We start from the raw sequence: 24,381 nt of genomic DNA, 5'->3' as shown, positions 1-24,381 counted from the left end.
CTTTCAGTTAGTGAATGCACTAAATGTTCGTAATTTTGGTTACTTCGAGATTCACCTAGAGCAACGTATTGAGGAAGACGAGTTAAAGGATTACCAACATATTTTACGTGGAATCTGCTTAGCGGAAGACGAAACATCTTGACAAACTCTAAAGTGTAGGTTACAGTATGCAAGATTTAGATTTCCTACTGGAGAACGAAGATGTCTAGTTAGAAAGTACCTTTATTGCTTCCGAAATAAAGAGACTATAAAATCAGGAATCCATGCCACGGCTTATGTCACAAGTGATTGAACAGATTCCGTGGAAGGAACTCAATGACCATATTCAAACCGTGGATCATTACCATCAATTATTACAAGAACTGTATCCATTCAATTTGGAACGACGCATAGTGTGTGTCTTAGTGACTTGTTTTCTGGGATTTCGTTTACCAGCCGATTCCTTGTGGACTCTTTACGATCAGTACTTACCACACCAATGGCCTTAAATGGTCACGAAAGACTCCTTTTGCTCAAAGCCTTGCGTTTTCATCTGGATACTTCTCGACCTCAACAGGAAAAAAAGATTGAACTTTTAGCTACCGATGACGTGTATGACGATGTGTGTGTAGCTTGTGACTTACACCCCCATTGGACAGATGTTCGTGACTGGAAAAAGGGGGGTTTTGAGGCTTGGACCGAAGAAGTGGCCCAGTATGCACAAGAGTTGTTCAAGGAAAAAAGTTACTTTTCAACCTGTGTTAGTGACAGTGCCAGAAGAACCCGTCACCAAGAACAACCACTCGCTTCAGGACAGGACTGTCATGGACATTCCTGAAAGATCATTCCGGGAGGACACTTGTGTGACAATACCTCATGTAGAGACTGTAAGAACATTACACACTGTCCTTAGGACATCTTGGTTACCCAAAACATGTTCTACAGAGATTTGTTTATATTCCACTTTGATCGTTTTGATGTGTTTTTTATTCCTGTACATAACTATTTGGCTTTTATGGATTTTTGTCTTTCGTGTTGTTCATATTTGAAACATTCAATAAACGTGTCCTGCAAAAAGTATATAAACTCTCGTCTTGTCTTTTCTCGTGTCACAAGTGACATTCCTAACACTATGGCTACCTCTGCTGTCTCTGCTCCCTCTTCCTCCACTGTCAAAGTCATCGACGAACACTTAGATCGTGCCAGTTGGGAGGCTTTGTATCTTCGCCATCCCTTTAACATGCTCATTGCTGGACCTAGCGGTTCAGGCAAAACCGAATTCGTCAAACGCTTGATCGAACATAAACATCATTTGATCGATCGTCCACCTCAACGCATCGTGTGGTGTTACAAAGAGTAGCAATCGGCGTACAGCCTCTTGCGAGAAAGTCAAGGTGATTTCATCGTGTTTGGTCATTTTCGACTACATGTTAGGAGAAGACGAAGAAGAAATTAAACTGTGGTTTACGCGCAAAGGGCATCACCGTAATGCCAGTGTCGTTTACTTCACTCAGAATTTGTTTCAACAAAGTAAAGCCCATCGCACCATCAGTCTCAATGCGCATTACGTGGTCTTGTTTAAAAACCCTCGAGATAAATCGCAAGTGCAAGTCTTAGCCAAACAGTTAGGGACGCCTTGGCTGACTCAGGCGTATGACGATGCCACTCACACTCCACACGCCTATTTACTCGTCGATTTGAAACCTACGACCCCCGATGATTTGCGATTTCGTACCCACTTGTTTTACCACTGGGGCCAAGACGGAGGGCCTATCCTGTACACGTCTCCGTCCTCGACTTAATTTCACCCAACAAAAAAAATCTATAAAAACCTCAGACACTTTTCGTCTGTCTCACACACAGTTTGAACATGACGTCCCTTCAGTCGCATCCTCCCGTCAAATTGATTCGTGCCTTGTATGGCATCAGTCGAGAACAAAATCCACAAATACGAGCTCGTGTCTTAGAACGTAGCCTCAAAGAAGTCTTACGATCGTTCACGGTGACAGCACGTCATTTACTACAAGGGATCATTCAGATTCCTCATCAAACAAACGCCTTTTTGATAGAAACAAAGTCACTTTGACCCAACTGGCCCATCCTCGCATCGACACTCAAACCAAAAAATAAAATCATTTTGAAACCTGGAGGGAGCGGTACTCTAGGAGGGGTCATCATTCGCTCCCTCTTAAGATGGGATCCTAATGCTCCCAAACTTCTCCCCAAGAAAAAAGTCAAACGAAGCTCCAAGAAGAAGAAAAAGACCAAGTCCCCAAGGAGACCCGTGTCTGCAAGAACTTCTCCAGTGGCGGGACACTCATCTTACCAGACACCATCCCGGAAAACGAAAAGCCCCCAGAAAAAGAAACAGAGAAAAAGTCCCCAGAAAAAGAAAAGTCCACAGAAGAAAACTAGTCGCAAGAGAGGCACTTCAGCCAGGACGCAACCTTACACTCGCAAACCACGACCTGCAACGGCGGTGACCACGTCTCCGGCAGCCTCAAGTTCATCCACTTCCCCGTTGATGACACCAAGAACTGAAGAGTACTTGGAGACGTTGATTACACCAAGAACGTCTCCGTTGATGACCCCAAGAACTTCCCCAGTGGCATGACCCTCCAATTTAGTGGCAGTGGCTGCTGCGCACAAAGTACCTTCTCCCAAAATCAAAGTTCAAGAAAGATCGGGCATGTTACAAAGTTTACTGGATTTGTCCAAGCAAGAACTGGCTCGATTTAGTCCGTTACGTATCCCTGCACGACGTGTCATGCCTGTCCTCAAGTTGATACGACGTAAAGACAATCAGTGGCGACGCGTTCCTGTATAAAAAAGGCATGTGACCAAGTAGGGGTATCAGTGTTTTTTGGTGCTGAAGACTCAAAGATGTCACCCTCCAGAAAACATCCCTCTTCTAAACAACCCCAAGGAAAGAAAAGGAAAGGACTGCCTCCTCGTTTAGTCAAACATGGGGACATGTTATCAGTCCTGTCCAAAGCTTCTCCACCCCTACGAAAAATGTTCATTCAATCAGCCTCCAAAGAGGTCATCGATACCGTGTGCGAATGTTCTTTGAACGTGTTGAAAGGTACGATCCCTTTGTCCAAACACCAGAAACAATTCTTAGGCAAACATCGTCACGTTCTTAGCCAAATGGTTCAAAAGAAAATTCCCATTCATCAAAAGAAGAAGATGTTGGTCCAACGTGGAGGCATTTTACCCCTCTTGTTAGGCCCATTGCTGAAAGGAGTCTTGGGAACCATGTTGGGAGGACTGGTGGGAGCAAGATTAAAAGGCCCTCTGAAGTCCCAAGGTTTCAGAATCGACCCTTGACAGCCCATGGAAGGACGAAAACTAGCTTTAGTGCCTTACAAACGATGGATGGAATACTATCGTTGGCAAGAACAACGCACCCCGCATTTACCTCCCAATCCCAATTTGAGCGAGATGTCCCAGTTACAACACGAATTGCAGTCCTTGATGGATCGCCAAGATTTGTCCGAAACAGAAAAATCACAAAAGTACGGTCAACTCTTGCAACGATTGCAACTCTTTCACCAGAAAGCCTCAGACGAAACAGCTCTTCCCACTCTGAAAGATTTTAAGACCTTGATGAAAAGTCCAGCACCATCACCAGTACCACCACTTCCAGTGACCAAGACAGAAAAAGGAGAAGAAGAAGAGTTTCAAACTCCACCAGAAAAAGTACGCAAGTTAACAACACCACCTACCTCCAGAATTGGATGGATTAAAAAGATGATGACCACCCCTTCTTCATCCCAAGAGAAAAAGAAAGTGAAGACAGAAGTGAAGACAGAAGTGAAACAAGAACCGATATCCCCTGTTCTGACATCCTCCTCTTCGACACCTATTGCCGGTCGCACACGCAAAGCATTGCAATACAAGAAAGTACCCCAAGAGAAAAAGAGTAGCATCTTCCAAGAGTGGGTGCCTTATTAACACACAAACCAACAAATAGAAAAAGTCTTAGCCAGCATTTACTACGATATCTCCCATCCTGCAGGTTACGCAGGAGTTCAAAAATTGTATCGTGCTGCCAAAACGCGACTGAAAAGTCTCCGTTTACCTCAAGTGCAACGATGGGTACAAGAACAAGCTACCTACACTTTACACAAACCCATTCGACGCAAGTTTGCCAGAAGTCGCACCCGAGTGGAAGGCATCGATCATCAATGGCAAGCCGATTTAGCCGATGTCTCTAATTTGGCCAGCTATAATCGTGGCTACAAATATTTGCTTTGTGTCATCGACGTCTTTTCCAAATTTTCCTGGGTCGTACCCTTGAGTTCCAAATCGAGCAGCGAGTTAGTGCGAGCCCTGCAACGAGTGTTGAAATAAAGCGGTCGTCACCTTCTTCGATGGCAAACGGACAAAGGTACCGAATTTCTGAACCAAGCTTTCCAAAAAGAATTAAAGAAACGTGATATTCATTTTTTACCACCGAGAATCCTGAAACCAAAGCCAGCATTGTGAAACGTTTTCAACGCACTTTGAAAGAACGCATGTGGAAATATTTTACGCATCACCACACTCTGAAGTACATCGACATCTTACCGCACCTGGTGCAAGCGTACAACCAATCTTACCATCGAAGCATCGGACGTGCCCCGCAAGAAGTGACTCCCGAGAACGAAGTGTTTGTGTTTGAGCGCCTGTTTGGTACGTCCCCGACGAGGGCTGCCCCCAAGAAAAGTGGAGTGTTGGCCGTAGGAGATTGGGTGCGCATTGGCAAAACCAAACGCACTTTCGACAAAGGTTACTTACCTAACTGGACGACCGAATTGTTTCGTGTCACTGGACGAGTGCATGGCCGTCATCCTGCCGTCTATAAATTGGAAGACATGAACGGAGAAGTGCTCAAAGGAACGTTTTACTTATCCGACATACAACGTGTCACCAAAAAAGAAGACGACGTGTACGACATCGAAAGCATTCTCGAACGCAGAACCCGTAAAGTGGTCAAACGACGTGTCAAAGAAGTCAAAGTACGTTGGAAAGGATATCCACCCAGTTTTGATTCTTGGATCGACGCTTCGCAAGTCATCGACTATAAAAAGAAGTGACCATCATGCCCTTTCACACAGACGCAGCTACGTCCACCACTCTTTCACCTAGTTCTTCTCTGCAAGATTTACAAAAACAACCTTTGTGGGTGTGGTGTGAAGAACGTGTGCCTAAAACGCAAATCGTCTTTTTCTGCCAAATCTTCGTGGTGTATTGTGTCATCGGGGCAGCCATCGCCAAATTAAGTTTGCAACAAGGAGACAAACAATTGTGGACCATTTTATTGAGCAGCTGCATCGGTTACCTGCTTCCCAATCCCTCCCTGAAATTCTCCTCGAACGGGAACAATGGGAACCTTGTGTCCAGTGCCAGTGTCAGTCACCACTCCAATAACAACAACAACAACCATATTTTGGGCGGAGACACGCCTCTGACGTCCAGTAACCGCTCGGACAGCCACAGAACTCTGGAATTATGAGTCACCAAAACTAATTTTACTTAACCTTACCCAGTGACAGTTCCATGGAGGTGTTTCCCAAGAAAACGTTGTGCTGTTACACGGCCAAATTACCTCAGACCATCCCAATAGATCACGAAGTCCATTGGCTTTAGTAGAAATCATTCACCCGACCCAAGTCCTCAATGTCCTTCACATTCAAAACTTTTTTGATGTGGAAGTTCATGACGAGCAAATGCAATTGTACTTGGATACCCATGGCATATATAACATAAAAGCCCCTGGCACACAAAATCAAAAGTACACCACCTATCACTTGTTCGTTCCCCCAGGCTATTATTTTAGTGGTCAACATTTGGTGAGCACCATAGCCTCCAGGTTTAATGTCGTGTTTCTGAAAGCTTTGGAAAGTGTCAAAAAAGTGTCACCATGGAATACCACAAAACAGCTCGTCGCTTCTTGATGAAATTTGACGGGAGTAAAATCGTGTCCATTTTATTTTGTCCTGAATTGTTTGACATGTTGGGCGGAGACATGGACATGAGAATGGCCATGCTCAAGAAAAACGAATTACCAATCATTTATGACAACGAGTCTTTTAGCAAGTTATTTCGTGCTCCGGTAGAACTGAACCAAGGACTGAATTTGATGTTTGTGTAGTCCGATGTGGTGGAGTACAACGTGGTGGGACACACCTCTGTGCCGTTACTGCGTGTCATTCCTTTCAAAGTGGATTCTGCCACGGTCACTGACGAGGAAGGTGGAAACACTTACCACGTTCACCGCGAATTTGAACATCCTCACTATTTGCCTGTCAGCAAGTCGTATTTGGACACGGTCAACATTGCTATGAAAGGAGATCTGGGACAAAATATTCCATTCACCAAAGGAAAAGTCACGGTGAAGCTCCATTTTCGAAAACGGTTCTCTCACGACTTGTAAGTCATGTGTCCAGTGTACCGAGGGTTTGCTCGACAGCGAGGACACGGTTTAGGAGATATGTTAAAATCGGCCTTTCGTTCGGTGGCAAAGAAAAGAAGAACCGTTCGAGACTTAGACGTTTTTGATTATTGAGAAAGAGAAAAATGATGCACCGAGAGTCTTGCGCTTGTTTCAAGTCGGAACTGGATCTGTTTTCCATGCCCCCCACGATGATGACCATGCAAGAATCCCAATGGGTGGAATTTCACCCCGTCTCCTCTTTGACGGATTCCGCTCCCATCGAGTTTGAAATCAAAGGACAGCCCGAAGATTACATCGATCTGAATAGCAGTTACCTGTACTTGAAAGTGAAAGTGATCAAAACGGACAACACCGATCCAGGAGGCGATGCTAGAGTAGCTCCTGTCAACAATTTCATGCATTCCTTGTTCAGCGAAGTGGACTTGTAACTGGTCAGCAGCAGCATGGATGCTTACCCATATCGTGCCTACCTGGAAAATCTCTTGACGTACGGAAAAGAAGCCAAGAATACTCATCTGGATGCTTGCGTGGTATGGAAACCTGACACGGCAGGTGTAGCTACGTTTAGCGACACAGTCATGACAGAAGATGACAATCCTTACAATGTGGGGTTTAACGATCGCCGTAAGAAAATTCTGCAAGGGCGAAGTTTAGAACTGATGGATCGTTTGCATTTGGACATGTGGTTACAAGAAAAGTATTTGCTGAACTGGGTGGATATCCGTCTGAGACTGAATCGTAGCAGTGCCGCTTTCCATTTGATGGCCCATGCCAATGAATACAAAACTATCATTCAAGAAGCCCGACTTTACGTGCGTCGTGTGGAAGTGTTACCTAAAGTGGGAAACGACGTCAGTCAGACATTGAGCAGAACGACCGCCAAGTATCCGATACGACGCGTAGAAGTGAAAACGTTCACCATTCCCGCTGGACAGCGATCTATGATCGAAGATCATCTGTTCCAAGGACAGTTACCCAAACGTTTGATTGTTGGTATCGTCAGGAATTCAGCCTTCAACGGAACCCACGATCAAAATCCTTTTGAGTTTCAACATTACAATGTGTCCAAGATCGAAGTGTACCTGACCCTTTGAGCCTAACTTTGGTGTCGCGAAGAATTATTTGAGATCGTACTTGTCCCTGTACGAAGCCACCGGACAGTTAGGAACCAACACCAGTCACGGTACGACGATCATGCAGGAGGCTATGCTTTGTGGGGTTTTGATTTCACTCCAGACCAAGGCAGCCACGAGGGGCATTTCCACCCTATAAAATCGGGTCAGATTCGTGTGGAACTTCAGTTTGCAAATCCACCTCCAGATCACACAGTGAACGTCATCCTGTATGCAGAATTTGACAATACCATAGAAATCAACAGTTTGAGAGAAGTCATTCTAGATTATTAGAAGCTATGGAAGACAGTTATCCCTCTTTACCTAGTGGAGAAACTTTGAAGATAGAATGTGAGGAGACCGTGGAAGAAGAAGAATCCCAAGACGAAGAAGTTATCATGATGAAGTCAAGATGGCCAGAACAAGAAGCCCATTTAGTCTCCTCTTTTGCTACAGTCCTGGCAGATATAATGAAAGAATTGATCAAGGAAGAGTGCTATGGATGTCACAACGATCATCCCAGTCAAATTCAACACGACAAATATCTGATGTTAAGTCAAGAAGAAAAATTGGACGAATATCTGGACAAAGCTTGGGATCACATCGAAATAGAATTCGTGTTGAACGAGTGGTATAAAGGCTTGGATAAACATTCTTCTCCTCCATTAACGTCTCTGGAGTGCCGTCGCATCGAATCTCACTTTGACCAGAGTAAGAAGTCGGATCTAAACGCCTTTTACTTGTCAGACATTTTCAAGCAAAAAGTCAGGATCGAATTGATCACTTATCATTACCTGTGAAGAAGAAGAAGAAAAAACCACACAAAACATGGATACCTGGGAACTTTATTACCTTTTGAACCACAGCTCGTACACGGCTTCTTGGAATCCTGTCGTCTGTGCTAAAGATGAACTCCCTCATCGTAAACCTCAAGACCATCTAGCTTATGTGATCAACACGGACGACAGCCATCACCCAGGAACCCACTGGGTAGCCGTCTACTTTCCTCAAGAAGGATGTGTGGAATATTTCGATTCGTACGGATTGCCTCCTTTGGAAGACGATATCATTGACTTTATGAGAAGAAATGCTCAGACCACCCGATTCAATAATTTGAAATTACAAGGCACAGATTCCTTGGTGTGCGGACAATATTGTGTGTATTTTCTGCATCATCGCAGCCTGGGTTATTCCTTAGAACATTTAGTGACTCATTTTGATCCTCGTTCTTCTTCTAGAAACGATGTGAAAGTAGATCAATGGTTTTGTGACCATTATGCTTATCTTTTGTCTCAAGCTAGGAAACGTAGTGTCCATCAATGGCCTAATGACTTCCAACAGTGGAAATCACAATTTCATTCACAACGTTGTCAGCCTTGTCCAAAATAATGTATTAGTTGGAAAAAATGTTTGTGTTTTGAAAAAAAATGTTTGATGTTATATTGTTAAAAATATTACAGTTGTTTGTTAGTGTTAAGTGATTTTGAATAAAAAAATGTTGTATTTTGAAAAAAATGTTTGATGTTATATTGTTAAAAATGTTATAGTTGTTTGTTAGTGTTAAGTGATTTTGAATAAAAAAATGTTGTATTTTGAAAAAAAAAAATGCTTCTGTCTTTTGTTTGACTATAAGAATTTTGATTCATGCTCTTTGACTTCTTACTATCCCTCTCATGACACTCATTGAACGGTCCGACTCGAAAACCGTGTGGGGATGTTTTCCTTCACGTCCGCGCCTTGACTTTAAAAACCGGGGTAGTTTCCAGTCTAACCATTCATTGCCGACTCATCCTCCTACGAAGATGTGCTCGAAACTAGCTAGGCTAAACGAAGCCTACGTGAATTTGCATAGGGTCAGACACAGTCTGATACCGAAGCCTGAAGAGACAGAGAATGTGAGAATGTTAAAAGTCACTGAAGACCTGATAGAAGAGCTCTTCAGAGAAGAAGTGAACAGGGAAAAAGAAGAATGGACAGAGAAGTACAGACTTCAGAAACAGCAGAGAGAGCAGCAACAACAGCAGCAGGAACCTGAACCTGACAGAGGCTTTGTCGATTGTCGTATCGACACCAAAGAGTTCTTCTTCTCTTTTCGAAGAAGCAGACCTATCGTCAGAAAGTCTATCCTCAGAGGACGTCGCATTCTTAAAAACTAAAAGATCGCCCTAGCTTCAACTTCGCACACAAAAAACAGCCCTTTTCAGGGCTACCCCAATCTCTAGAAAAGAAATAACAATCGATTTGCCAATGTGTGTATGTAGAGTAGTGTGAATATAAACACTGACTCTTTTCTAGTGTGATTGTATGTGTTTGTGTTTGTAAGCATTCACGTACGTTTGAGTGGATAGTAGATAATGATCATGTTTTTTATGTTTGACATGTAGTAGGTTTGGGGTTTGTTTATTGCTGCTCCGCGTATGTGGATAGTATATTACTTTTAATGAAATTTTTTAAAATAGTAATGGGTAGTAAAAAAAAGTGAGTGAGTGTTTCTTTTAGGTCCGCGCGTTGTTTGGTCATGATCTAGGTAATAGAAGTTTTGTTTTAGGGGGATGTTTTCCTTCACGTCCACGCTTTTGGTATAAATTGAAAATCGCTCGGCAGTCTAGCTACCCTTGTTGATTGATCAAGAGAATGAACACCAGACTAGCAAAACTGCTTGAACTTCATGTACACCTGGAATATGCCAGGCGTATAGTGGATGAGCTGGCTGCAGAGGCCATCGTAGAAGAGGCAAAGATAAAGAAAGAAGAGGAGAGAAGACAGAGAGAAGAGGAGGAAAAGAAAATAGGAGAGAGGATGACTTACAAGATACCAGAGACAGAGGATTGGGGTGCTGAAGCCAATCATCCCGCCTCTGCACTCCCAAGAAAAAAAGTGAAAGGAGACTGGGGAAGAAGATGTGTGTGTGGTGCCAGGCCTGGAAGGTGCCATCATTAACCAGGTGTCACTGGAGTTCAAAAACAAACAGCCCTTTTCAGGGCTACCCCAATCTCTAGAAAAGAAATAGTAATCGATTTGCCAATGTGTGTATGTAGAGTAGTGTGAATATAAACATGGACTCTTTTTTTCCTAGTGTATGAGTTTATGTATATGATTGTGTGTTTATAAGCGCTAGCATAGGTTAGTGTGGATAGTAGATTATTGGGATTTGATTTTAATGCTTTGCGTGTGTGGATGGTAGATTTTGGGTTAGTTTATTGCTGGTTAGCGTATGTGAATAGTAGATAATATGAAATGAGAAAAGTAGGGGATGTTTTCCTTCACGTCCACGCGTTTTTTTGGTCATGATCTAGGTAATATAACTTTTGTCTTAGGGGATGTTCTCCTTCACGTCCGCGCTTTTCGTATAAGAACCCACAGTGTTCGTCGTTCGCACCATTCTAAGGAATAAACAAAGAAGATGGAGGTGACAAAATTATTTAACGATTTGAGACATAGCTATTTTTGGATCATGGATGGGACTTATGTAGTTGAAAGATTGAATTAGGAAGGAAGATTTGAAGGTAGCCTGAACAATGTGAAGAGTCTTGGAGTAGCAAAAGATCTAATGGGGGAATGATTGAGGAAGAAGTAGAAAGAATCAGAGGATTCATTGACCCACCTTACGTGAGAGTAGGTACTTTAAAGGAAGCCTTGGATCATGTCATAGAAGTCAGGAGCTTCCTAGAAAATAGCTTTTATTGGACTGACTGGTGGTACGTAAAGTGGGGTTTAACCAGCTGATAAAAGCAGAAGAACTAATTAGAGATGTAATGAAAGTAGAAGTGATGAAGATAAAAGAAAAATGGAGCAAAGAGAGAAAGGAAGAAGAGAATAAGAAGAAATTAGAGTTTGAAAGATTGAATAACAACTGGATGAAGATCCAACAGAAATTTAGAGAGATGGGTCATCCTGACTGGATAACAGAATCTGAAAAGAGGAAGAAGAAAGGAATAATGGAAAAAGTGAGAAGATGGTGGAAGAAGTGGAGGTGTTAGAAGAAGAAGAAGAAACCCAAAGGCCCTTTTCAGGGCCACTCATAGGTCTCGAAAAGACCTTGACTTTCAATTGCCTAGCCCCATTTTTTTATTTTTTTTTTTGGTTTAAAAAAATAGAGACCCCTCCCTGTTTCAATTTTCGTATGTTCCATTTCCATAGACCCATCAGGTCGGGACCCTATTAAAATAGGGTCCCGACCCTGTTCCATTTTCCCTTGTCGCTCAACAGACCCAAGATTTTTTTTTCCATGTTCAATTCACCTTGAGGCTAGAGTGGCCCAAGACTTTTTCCCCATGTTCAATTCCCCTTGAGGCTAGAGTGGCCCAAGACTTTTTCGCATGTTAAATTCCCCTTGAGGCTAGAGTGGCCCATGATTTTTCCCCATGTTAACTTTCCCTTGAGGCTAGAGTGGCCCAAGGGGTCCTGTAATGCTAATTTCCATTGAGGCTATGGTGGCCCACTTAACTACTATCGCACCATCATATTGTAATTTTTAGAAGAATACCAGTCACGCTTCAAAGAGACCTACATTTGCTTTTTTTACTCTTGCGCCGATCTTTATTGCGTTCATATTCAAAATCTACATCTTATTTCCATATAGAAAAGTCGGCACTTACAAAAATCTAGAAGGAATGAATGACATACCAGACTTTGGGTAACTGCAGAGAAGAATGTCATCCGGGCGTGCTTTGGCATTAACTAAAGCTCGAATCCCATTCGCTTGTTCTACACCTCCAACATTCGGATACAGCGCACCGTCGACTTCCAGTAACCTTAAGAGATCTCCACCAGCGTCCGGAAAGGTCACCGCAGACATATTGCCAACGTTATACTGTATAATGATTCAAACTACTTCGAGTCAAGATTAAGTGAGGTAAGCTTCGATTGGCTCTGCTGATCGTGTTCTGGAATGGATAGTACATATAAGCTCCGCCCATTTAGTTACTGTTTCTCCGGCTCACAAGCTTTACTAAATATGATGTATCCAATAGCATCAATATGTTTTAGATAACATAGCTGAAAGGTTCCTACCTGACTGCAAGATTTTATTATAGTACGCTTACACCTTAGAGAAGATCTTCTACGTTACTTTACTGACATTTAATTGTTAGAACTGAATCGGAGAATCGTGACCAAATGTTTTACTTTATAAAGCAAGACTACATCATCTCTCTCTCTTTGGAAAGATAAACTGATAAGGGAAGCAAACGGCAGCTTTCGTTCAGTGTATAACTGCCCTCTTTCAGGCAACACCCATATTAAATCATCCCAAAGATGTTGCGGACGATTTATTGTGACTATACAGACAGTACAGTGTAGCTAATCTCATATTTGGTACCCGACATGTAGCAAGAGAGAGAGAGAAGGAGAGAGAGGGAGAGAGATATCCCTGGATTCTGCAGGAACATCATGATAATTTAAAGTTAGATAGATATATGTGTACCTGGCTATATCTGTATACATAAAACCAAATCTTATTAATGACTTCATGTGGAAATCAAACATGCAAATCTCGTAGTCAGTATATGTAATATAATAGGAATAGAACTACCGCTAGTAGTAATAACAACTATTTTTATAAAACTATTGCATTTAGTTCATTTAGTTTTGGCGCTAGATGTAAATAAACAGTAGCCATACAGTTTATAAAAAATATAAAAAAATTATTTGCAAATTGCATGACAATCTTCTTTAATTTTTGCAAAATATTACCAAATATCCAGAGAGACAAGCTAAAGTAAAACTAGATGTATATTGTTATTTCTTAATGAGAACTTTGTGTGAAGAAGTGTCTACATACGTGTATCTGCCTCATCTACCATAGTTTCATTACATCATTCACAGCAGTAAATACACACCAAATAATATCGGTATTACCTAGAAATTCCATATGTGTTGGCGGTTCAGTAAATGTAGAAAAGCATTTTTTTTTAAACTGTGAGAGGCAAATATATATAGGATCTCAATGTAGATCGTTTTCCAAACTACAGCAAATAGTATCAGCGCACAGGACTTTTAAATGCTGAACAGCATATAAATGTTGTGTGAGACATGTCTAGGAATAAGGTATCCATATAAATGTTGTGTGAGACATGTCTGGCAATAAGGTATCCATGTAAACGAAGCAGTCATTTGACCCACAATCTCAAATTGTGAGCCTAATGGGAAAATAGTATAATTATAAATTTGAATGTCAGTTTGTAGGTACTTTCCCGACGTAACTCGGTAAAACTAAAATTATAGCAATAACGATGAGGCCATCTCTACATGAACGTTAAAATCACCTGTTTTACAATATATCTCATTATAAAGACCTACCATGCACATTATTATATGCTCATTTTTTTCGCCGTTAACTTTATATTGTCAGAATCATTCAGTAGTACCCGATACACTGAACTCGCGCCACAATACACATATCCGAAATCATTCCGCACAAGTCATAAACAATATAATTAGATTCCACTTTGAGACTGAGATTTCGTGACTATGTGTCTATACATTCCGTACCTTATAAACATTGGCATGCATGTACTTTGTAATATTTGCAATCCATGGCATCGACTGTTGTAAAGTGTTGTTTGCACCAACAATTTCCAACCCATAATAGTATTCTATATCAGGAATATCCAACTACACATTAAATAGCTGCTTATTTTAAAGCATAGGTATTACCATCCTTGAGTTCAGATTAAGGCGGTTAGGCTATGGTTTATTTTTTAAATTAAAAAAAAATCATCCTTTCCCGAACATACATACTAACAGAAATTAGATATCAGATTTTTTTAACGTTGGATATATAACCTTCATGAGCCAAATAACTAACCATTGAAAGATGGCTGTACAATATTAAGATAAAGATCACATATTTACCAACAACAAATATTTTTTAATAAGTTTTATTTTTATATTAGTATTTTACTGATTGTATAATAATAATAATGATATACATTGGTTGCCTTTAACTGAGATTTCTGTTCATCCTTTAACAAACCTCTGATTACCAATTCGCGACTTTAGGTTGCTATAAACTTTTCATCTCGTGTCAAGATGAGATTTATGAATGCGCAAATGCTCCTTTCACTAGGTTCTATTTTCTTATTTTCTTCTCAACCTTGAGAACGGCTATTATAAAACATTGATTATTCTTATATAATTGACCGATATTACTTGCATAATGATATTTAACACAATGTAAGATTCCTCACTTGAAACGAGTTAACGTGACAGAAAACCGTTACCGCTAGAACGGGTACGAAGCATGCATGTATGTATGTATGTATGTATGTATGTATGTATGCATGTATGAATGTGTGTGTGTTTGTCTGTATGTATGAATGTAAGTATGTACGTATGTATGTATGTATGTATGTATGTATGTATGTATGTATGTATGTATGCATGTATGTATGAATGTATGTGTCTATGCATGTATGTATGTACGTATGTATGTATGTATGCATGTATGTATGAATGTGTCTGTGTTTGTCTGTATGTATGAATGTACGTATGTACGTATGTATGTCTGTATGTATGTATGTATGAATGTATGTATGCATGCATGTATGTATGTACGTACGTATGTATGTATGTATGTATGTATGTATGTATGTACGTCTGTCTATCTGTCTGTCTGTCTGTATGTATGTATGTATGTATGTATGTATGCATATATGTAAGTATGTATGCATGCATGTATGTATGTATGTATGCATGTATGTATGTATGTATGTATGTATGTATGTATGTATGTATGTATCAATGTATGTATGTATGTATACATATGTAGGCATGTATACGTATCAGTGTATACGTATGTATTATGTACACGTATGTATGTATGTCCAGGAATATATGTATATATGTATACGCATGTATGAATAAATCTATGTATGTATGTATGTATGTAAGTATGTATGTATGCATGCATGAATGTATGTATATGTATATATACGTATGTAGGTACGTATACATATGTAAGTATGTACACGTATGTATGTATGTATACGTATGTATGTATACGTATGAATGTATGTATAAGTATGCATGTATGTATACGTATGTACGTATGTATGTATGTATGTATGCATGCATGTATCTATGTATGTATGTATGTATGTATGTATGTATGCATGCATGTATCTATGCATGCATTTATGTATATATGTACGTATGTATACGGATGTATGTATGTATGTATGATTGTATGTATGCATATATGTATGTATGTATGTATGTATGTATGTATGTATGTATGTATGTAGGTAGGTAGGTAGGTAGGTATGTATGTATGTAGGTAGGTAGGTAGGTATGACTGACTGACTGACTGACTGACTGACTTTATTTCCTCTTTAAAAAGAGATTACATCAGATTAAGCAAATTCAGAATAATACAAGATCATAAAATAGAACAGAAAAGTGACAAAGATACAATAGTAATACAATTGTAATACTGTGTCAGCTACCGTATTGACAAAACGAAATATCTCAATACCTGCAATTATGCAGATCTGCAATCATTTGGCGGAGCATGCCACTGATCTTTTAACAGTTGCTTGATGATGATAATATTTCGAAAAGTTAATACGTCTATAGTGTTATGTGCTTAACATTAAGTCCGAGATAGCAACGAAAATGAAATGTAAAACTTATAACAGTGTAATTCTATATGTAGTTTCTTTTCTTCATATGACGCATGTATTTATGCATATATATACTTGTTTGCGCGTATGCGTGCGTGCATGCATTTATCTATGACTGACTGTCTAAATGACTTAGTAACCTCTACAACAAAGAGTATATCAGGTTGCTAAGATACATATTATACATATCATAGAATTATGAGACACATCATAGACGAGAACGCAAGCATGATATATACATCGTCAACTAATGCGTTTACAAAATGAGATATATAAATACAGAAAACCATATAGAAATCTCTTGGAAATAAACATAAACAAATACATAAACAAATACATAAACGCACACACAAACAGCTGTCAGACAACAAAATTTGCGGATTTGACAAGAAGACTTTGGCCTTTAATTGTTTATATTTAATGTTAATTTACTACTTACTTTTAATATCATGTTAGGGCATGTTAGTTGATAGTAGGGCACACATTTTATTGTAGAATGAAGCTATGCTGTTTGCGGTCACCAACATGAGCCTATCTGATACGTCATCGTCAATAGACGACATGCAGTCAACCCTGCTTCCAAGAAGTGTCTCCAACAATATATCGTCTTCTTGATTGAATAAGTTAACCCCGTCTCTCACTTCTAAAGAGTCAATCACTCTCTCAAAGAAAACATTTCGTTCCTCAAGCAGCATTTCGCAGCCTAAAATAAGATGTTTCGCTCTGTTTATCTCTTTCTCTCCCTCTCTCTCTTTCATTCCCTGTCTATCTATATATGTCTCTCTATCTCCCTCTCTCTCTCCCACTCTCTCTCTCACTCTCTTTCTATCATACTCTCACCCTCTCTCTCCTTGGCTCTCCCTCTCTTTGGCTCTCTCCCACTCTCTCCTCCAATTTCTCTCTCTCCCACGTTTTCTCCCATTCGCTCCTACACTCTCTCCCACTCTCTCTTTCTCTCTCCCACTCAATCTCTCTCTTTCTCTACGACTCTTTCTCTCCAGTCTCTCCCTCCCACATCCATTCTTTCTCGCCCTCTGTCTCTCTCTCCCACTCTCTCACTCTCTCTATCCCAATCTCTCCCTCTCTCCGACTCCCTCTCTCTTCTTCTCTCTCTCTTCTTTGCTCTCACTTTGTCTTTCTCTTTCTCTCTTCCCATCTGTCTCTCTCTCATTTTCTCTCTATTTTTCTTTCTCTCTTTCTCTTTCTCTCCCTCCCACTCACTCCTTCTCCCTCTCTTCTCTTTTCTCTTTCTCACTCTCTTTCTTTCTATTTCTCTGTCTTTCGTTCTCTTTCTCTCTTTCATTCTCTGTCTCTCTCTTTCTATCTTTATCTCTCTTTCTCTCCCTCTCTTTCTCTCTCTCTTTCTCTCTCTCTGTCTCTCCATCTCTTTCTCTCTCTTACTCTCGCTCCCTTTATATGTTTATTGATCTCTCTCACTTTCAATCTCTCATTCTCTATTTCATTCTCTCTTTCACTCTATCTCTCTTTCACTCTCTCTTTCTCTCTCTATCTTTCTCTCTCTTTTTATCTCTCTCTCTTTCTCTCTTTCTCTGTCTCTTTCTCTCTCACCCTCTCTTCATCTCTATCTCATTTTCTCTATCTAAATCTCTATATCTCTCTCCATCTCTCTCTTTCTCTCTCTCTGTCTTTCTCTCTCTTTCTCTGTCTCTCTTTCTCTCCTTCTCTTTCACTGTCGCTCTGTTTCTATCTTTCTTATTCTCTCTTTCTCTCATTCTCTTTCTCTTTTTGTTCCTTTATCTCTTTCTCTCTCTCTCTCTTCCTATCTCTCTTTCACTCTCTGTCTATCTATCTTTGTCTCTCTCTCCCACTCTCTCTTACTCTCTCTTTATCCTACTATCTCCTACTCTTTCTTTCTCTCCATCTCTTTCGCTCTCTCCCATTCTCTCTTCCAATCTCTCTTCTACTCTCTCTTTCCCACTTTCTCTCCCATTCTGTCCTACACTCTCTCCCACTCTCTCCATCTCTCTCCCACTCGATCTCTCTCTTTCTGTACAACTCTTTCTCTCATACTCTTTCTGTCCAGTCTCTCCCTCCCACGTTCATTCTTTCTCCGCCTCTGTCTCTCTCTCCCACTCTCTCACTCTCTCTCTATCCCAATCTCTCCCTCTCTCCGACTCCCTCTCTCCTCTCCCTCTCTCCTTTGCTCTCACTTTGTATGTCTCTTTCTCTCATCACATATATCTCTCTCTCATTCTCTCTCTGTTTTTCTTTCTCTCTTTCTCTCTCCCTCCCACTCACTCCTTCTCCCTCTCTTCTCTTTTTCTCTTTCTCACTCTCTATGTATCTGTTTCTCTCTGTGTGTATCTCTCTCATTCTATCTCTGTACCTATCTCTTCTTATCTCTCTCTCTTTGTCTCTCTCATTCTCTTTCTCTCTTTTTCTCTCTCTCACTCTCGCTCTCTTTATATTTCTCTTCGTCTCTCTTCCTTTCTCTTTCTCATTCTCTGTTTCTTTCACTATCTCTCTCTCTCTCTTTCTCTATTTCACTCTCTTTCTCTCACTCTCTCTCTCTTGCTCTATTGCTCTCTTCTTTCCCTCCAACTCTCACTACTCTCTCGCTCTTTATCTTTCCCTCTTTCTCCTTCTCTCTTTCTCTCTATCTATGTCTCTCTGTTTCACTCTCTCTCTCTCTCTCTCTCTGACTCTGTCTCTTTTTATATTTCTCTATATCTCTTTCTCTCTCTCTCTCTCTCTCTCTCTGTGAATTTAGGGAGATGAATATACATAAAAAGAGAGCGTGAGTAAGAGAGTGAAAAAGAGTGAGAGAGAAAGAGAGAGAGAGAAAGAAAGAGAGAAAGATAGGAAGAGAGTTAGAAAGAGAATGGGGGAGAGAGAAAAAAGAGGAGGAAGGGAGAGAGAAAGAGAAAGAAAGAGAGTGAGAAAGAGAAAAAGGGAAGAGAGAGAAGGAGTGAGTGAGAGAGAGAGAGAAAGAGAGAAAGAGAAACAGAGCGAGAATGAGAGACAGAAAGATGGAAGAGAGAAAGAGAAAGATAAAATGAGAGAAAAGAGAGAAAGAGAGAAGGGGAGAAGAGAGAAAGATAAAGAGAGAGAATGAGAGGAAGAGAAAGAGGGAAAGAGAACAAGGTGAGGGGAAAGAGAGAGAGAATGAGAGAGAGAAAGATAGAAAGAGAGAGAGAGACAGAGAATGAGAGAGGGAAAGAGAAAGAGAGAGGAAGAGAGAAAAAGAGAAAGAGAAAGAAAGAGAGTGAGAAAGAGAGAAAGGGAAGAAAAGGAGAAGGAATGAGTGGGAGGGAGATAGAGACAAAGAGAGAAAAAGAAAGACAGAGAGAGAATGAGAGAAAGAAAGATGGGAAGAGAGAAAGAGAGAAGGAGAGATGAGAGGAAAGATAAAGAGAGAGAGAGTATGAGAGAAAGAGTTGTAGAGAAAGAGAGAGATCGAGTGGGAGAGAGATAGAGAGACTTGGAGAGAGTGTAGTAGAGAATGGGAGAGAAAGTGGGATAGAGAGAGTGGAAGAAAGAGTGGGAGAGAGCAAAAGAGAGGGAGAGCCAGAGAGAGTGGGAGAGAGTAGGATAGAGCGAGAGTGAGAGAAAGTGGGATAGAGAAAGAGAGAGATACAAAGAGAGATAGTCAGAGAGTGAAAGAGAGAGAAGGAAAGAGGGATTGAGGGTGTGAAAGATATAAATTAACGAAAGAGAGAGAGAGAGAGAAAGAGAGAGAAAGGGAGGGAAAGAGAGAGAGAAAGTGAGAGAAAGAGAGCGAAAGAGAGAATGTATAGAGATAGAGAGTTAGAAGGAGAACATGAGAGATAGAGAGGAAGAGAGAGAGAAAGAGAGTGAGAGAGAGACATAGAAGGAGCGAAATAGAGAGAAAGAGAAAGAGATAAAGGGAGAGAGAGAAAGTGACAGTGAGAGAGAGAAAGAGAGAAAGAGACAAAGAGAGCAAAAGAGAGAGAAAGAGACAGAAAGAAAGAGAAAGAGATAGAGAAAGAGAGAGAGCAAGAAAGAGAGAAAGAGAGATAATAGAGAAAGAGTAAGATAGAAAGATAAAATATAAAATGGGAGAGATAGTGAGAGAAGGAGGAAAAGGAAAAGAGTAAGAGAGCGAGATTTCAAAGGAGAGAACGAAATAGAAATGGAGAGATAGGAAGAGAAAAAGAGAGATAGATGGAGGGAGATTGAGAGAAAAAGGGAGGTAGAGAGAGAGAAAGGGAGAGAAAGAGAGAGAAGAGATAAATATGAGAGAAAAAGAGAAAAAGTGACAATTATAGAGCATGAGAGAGAGAAAGAGAAAGGGTGAATGAGAGAGAGAGAATAAGAGAGATAGAAAGAGAGATAGTGAGTGAGAGAGAGAAAGAGAGAGGAAGAGAAAGAGAGAATGAGGTAGAAAAAGAGACATAGATAGAGAAAGAGACACAGATAGAGAAAAGAAGACAGAGAAAGAGAGATAGACGGAGAGAATGAGAGATAGAGAGGAAATGAAATAGAGTGAGAAAGAGAAAAAGAAAAAGGTCTAAATAGAGAGAGAGAAAGAGAGAGAGAATGAGAGAAAGAACGATAGAGAGATGGGAAGAGAGACGGGAAGAGAGAAAAGAGTGAGAGAAGGAGAGAGAATGAGAAAGAGAGAGAAAGACAAGAAATAGAAAAAGAAATAGAGAGAAGAAGAGCGAAAGATAAAGAGAGAGAATGATAGGGAAAGAGTGAGAGAGAGGATGAGAGAAAGAGCGAGTGAGAGGGAGAAAGAGAGATAGAGAGAGATAGAAAGATAAAGAAAGTTAGAAATAGAAAGAGAGAAGAGAGGTATAAAGAGAGATTTGGAAGAGAGAGAGAACAAAAGAGAAAGAGAAACAGAGAGAGAATGAGAGAGAAAAGTTAGACAAATGCGAAGAGAAAGAAAAGAGAGAGAAAGAAAGACAGAAAGAGAGAAGAGAAGAAGAGAAAGATAAAGGGAGAGGGATAAAGAGCGAGAGGGAGGAGGAAAAACAGACAGAAAGAGAGAGATAGAGACAGCGAAAGAGAGATAGAAGAGAGGGAGAGAGAGTGAGAGAGTGAGAGAAAGAGAGAAAAAGAAAGAGAAAGAGAATGAGGGTGAAAAAGAGAGAGAAAGAGAGAGAGAAATAGAGACAGAGAGAGAGAAAGAGACGGTGAGAGAAAGAGAGAGACACAGAGACATAGAGAGGGAGAGAAAAAGAGAGAGAGAGAAAAGGGGAATGAGAAAGAGGGAAAAAGAATTAAAGAGAGAAGAGAGAGATGGAGGGAATGAGGAGATAAGTGGAGCGAGAGAGACTTAGAGAAAGAGAGAGAGAGGGACAGAAAGAGAGAAAAAGAGAGACATAGAGAGAGAGGAAGAGAGATAGTGAGAGAAATAGAGAATTCGAGAGAGAAATGAAGAGAGAGGAAGAGAAATAGAAAGAGGAGAGGGTGAGAGAGAGAAAGAGAGAGAGAGAGAAAGAAAATGAGAGACAACGAGAGAGAACATGAGAGAGATACAGAGAGAGAATGAGAGAGCACACAGAGCGAGAAACAGACAGAGTGAAAGCGACATAGAGAGGAAATGAGATAAATAGAGAAAGAGTGAGAGAGAAAGAAAGAAGGAAAAAGAGGGAAAAATAATAAGAGAGAGAAAGAGAATGAGAGAAACAACCAGCGAGAAAATAAAAGAGAGAGATAGAGAGAATGAGAGAGAAAAAGAGAGAGGAAGAAAGAGATAAAGAGAGCGAGGGTAAAAGTGAAGAAGAGAGAGGAAGTAGAGAGAAGGAGAGAAAGGAGAGAAATAGATCGAAAGAGAGAAAGATATATAGAAAGAGAGCGACAGAGAGAGAAACAGAGAGATAGAGAGAAAGAGAAGGAGAGATAGAAAGAGAAAGAGAGAAGAGAGGGAGAAAGAGAAAATGGGAGAGAGGGAGAAAGAAATAGAGAGAACGAGATAATGAAATAGAAATAGAGAATGAGAGAGTCAAAGTGCTAGAGATGAAGAAACATATAACAAGATCGAGAGTAAGAGAGCGAGAATGATAGGGAGAGACAGAAAGAAAGAGAGAGAGAAAGAGAACGATGGAAAGAGAGACAGAGAAAGAGAGAAAGAAAGAGAATAAGAGAGAAAGAGGGAGAGAAAGAGAAAAAGAGAAGAGAGGAGAAGAACTGAGTAGGAGGGAGAGAGAGGAAGAAAAACAGAGAGTGAGAGATAGAGAAAGATGAGATGAGAGAAAGAGAGAGAGAAAGTGAGAGAAAAAGAGAGAGAGAAAGAGAGAAGGAGAGAAAGAGAGAGAGATAAAATAGAGAGAGAATGAGAGAGAGAAAAAGAGAAAGAGAACGAGAGGGAGAAGGAGAAATATAGAAAAGAGAAAGAGAGAGAGCAAGAAAGAGAGAACGAGAGCGAGAGTGAAAGAGAAGAGAAATAAAGAGAGAGAGAGCGACATCGAGAGAGAGAAGGCAAGAGAAAGAGAGAGATAAGGAGGAAGGGAGAGAGAGAAAGAGTTTAAGAAAGAGAAAAAGAAGGACAGAAAGATAGAGAGAGAAAGTTACAGTGATAGAGAGAGAAAGAGAGAGAAAGAAAGAGAAATTGAGAGAAAGAGAGAGAGAAAGAGAGAGAGAAAGAGAGTAAAGGAGAAATAGAAAGATAAAGAGAGAGATAATGAGAGAGAAAGAGATAAAGTAAAAGAGTACGAGAGCGAGAGGGAGATGGAAAAAGAGAAAGAAGGAGAGAAATAGGGAGAGAAAAGAGAGAGAGAGAAAAAGTGAGGTAGAGAGAGAAAGGGAAAGAAAGAGAGAGAGAATGAGGAAAGAAGAGAAATATTGAAAGAGAGAGAGATAGAGAGCGAGAGTGAGGAGGAAAAACAGACAGAAAGAGAGAGGTAGAGAGAGAAAGAGAGATAGAAAGAGATATGGAGAAAGAAAGAGGGATAACGAGGGATATAGAGTGAGAAAGAGAGGGATAGTGAAAGAGAAGAGAGGTAGAAAGAAAGAGAGAGAGTGCTAGAGAGTGAGAGAAAGATAGATAGTGAGTAAAAAGAAAGAAAAAGAGCGATAATGAGAGAGAAAGGAAGAGAGAGGAAGATAAATAGAAAGAGAGCGAGAGTGAGAGAGAAAGAGAGGGAGAGACAGAGTAAGAAAAAGAGAGATACGCAGAGAGAGAGAGATAGAAAGAGAGATGGAGAGAGAGAAAAAGGAACCTAGCGATAGTGAAAGAGGGAAAAAGAGAGAGAAAGATATATAGAAAGGTGAAAGAGAAAGAGACAAGGAGTGAGAGAGAGTGAGAGAAATTGAGAAAAGAGAAAGAGAGAATTAGAGAGATTGAGAGAGAAAGGAAGAGAAAGAGAACGAGAGAGAGAAAGAGATGGAGAGACAGAATAAGAGAACCAGAGAGAGACGAGAGAGACAGAGAAAGAGAGATGAAGAGAGAGAGCGAGAGAGTGAAAGAGAGAAATAGAAAGAGAGAGAATGAGGTAGAGAAAGAGAGATAGAGAGAAGGAGAGAGAAAGAGAGAAAGTGAAACAGAGAGAGAATGAGACAGACATATAGAGAAAAGGGAACAGAGCGAAAGAGAGAGATAAAGAGAGAGAGAAAAGAGGGAGACAGAGAGAAAGAGAGAGAAAGAGAAAGAGAGAAGGAGAGAAAGAGGAAGAGAGAGAGAAAGAGAAGGAGAAGTAATAAAGACAGGGAGAGGAGGAGAAAGAGAGAGAGACAGAGAAGGAAAGTGAAAGAGAAAGAGTGAAAGAGAGAAAGAGAGAGAGAATGAGAGAGGGAAAGGTAGAGACGGGAAGAAAGATAAAGAGAGAGAGAAATTTGAGAAAAAAGTGATAGAAAGAGAGAGAGAAAGACAGACAAATAGCAAGATAGAGAGGGAAAGAGAAAGAGAAAGATAAGGAGCAAGAGAAAAAGAGAAAGTTAAAGAGAGCGAATGAGAGGGAAATAGAGAGAGAGAGAGAAAGAGAGAAATATAAGAGAGAGTGAAAAAGAGCAAGAGAGCAAGAGGTAGTGGGAGAAAGGAGGTAGAAAGACAGAGAGAGAATTAGCGAGAAACAGAGAGAGAATGAGAGATAAAGAGTGCGAGAGACAGAAAAGGAGAGAGTGAGATAGAGACGAGAGAAATAGAGAGAGAAAGAGTTATAAAGAGAGATAGAGAGAGAAATGGAGAGAGAGAAAGATAGTGAAAGAGAATGATAGAGAAAGATAGGGACAAAGAGAAAGAGAGAGTGGGAAAGAGAGAAAAAAGAGAAAGAGATAATGAATGAGAGAGTGAAAG

General features: G+C 40.4%; 3 protein-coding genes across 3 annotated transcripts in view; 2 read left to right on the top strand and 1 right to left on the bottom strand.

Annotated features, from left to right (window-relative positions):
• LOC149779103 (sulfotransferase 1A2-like) overlaps positions 1-12,385 on the bottom strand; it is a 69,221-nt gene extending 56,836 nt beyond the window's left edge. Inside the window, exon 1 of the mRNA XM_089939658.1 lies at positions 12,160-12,385. Within this exon, the coding sequence (XP_089795784.1) occupies positions 12,160-12,331 (172 nt within the window). The 5' untranslated portion in view covers positions 12,332-12,385. The remainder of the gene's footprint in view (positions 1-12,159) is intronic.
• A 2,921-nt stretch (positions 12,386-15,306) lies between these two features.
• Positions 15,307-19,885, top strand: LOC149779102 (uncharacterized). Its single transcript, XM_089938395.1, has 5 exons — positions 15,307-15,328; positions 18,939-19,053; positions 19,092-19,173; positions 19,709-19,774; positions 19,835-19,885. The coding sequence occupies exons 1-5, from the start codon at positions 15,307-15,309 to the stop codon at positions 19,883-19,885; spliced, it is 336 nt and encodes a 111-aa protein (XP_089794521.1).
• A 2,221-nt stretch (positions 19,886-22,106) lies between these two features.
• Positions 22,107-23,936, top strand: LOC149779101 (uncharacterized). Its single transcript, XM_089938394.1, is given in 3 exon segments — positions 22,107-22,133; positions 22,648-22,710; positions 23,739-23,936. Coding segments are annotated over 3 exon segments (288 nt in total).
• The last annotated feature ends 445 nt before the right edge of the window (positions 23,937-24,381 follow it).

The sequence above is a fragment of the Sinohyriopsis cumingii genome, chromosome 17 (genome assembly GCF_028554795.1).
Source record: "Sinohyriopsis cumingii isolate HCF-2022 chromosome 17, ASM2855479v2, whole genome shotgun sequence".
NCBI classification, from domain to species: Eukaryota; Metazoa; Mollusca; class Bivalvia; order Unionida; family Unionidae; genus Sinohyriopsis; species Sinohyriopsis cumingii.
Note: the sequence above shows the minus strand (reverse complement) of the source record. Positions and strands in the feature narration are given on the sequence as shown.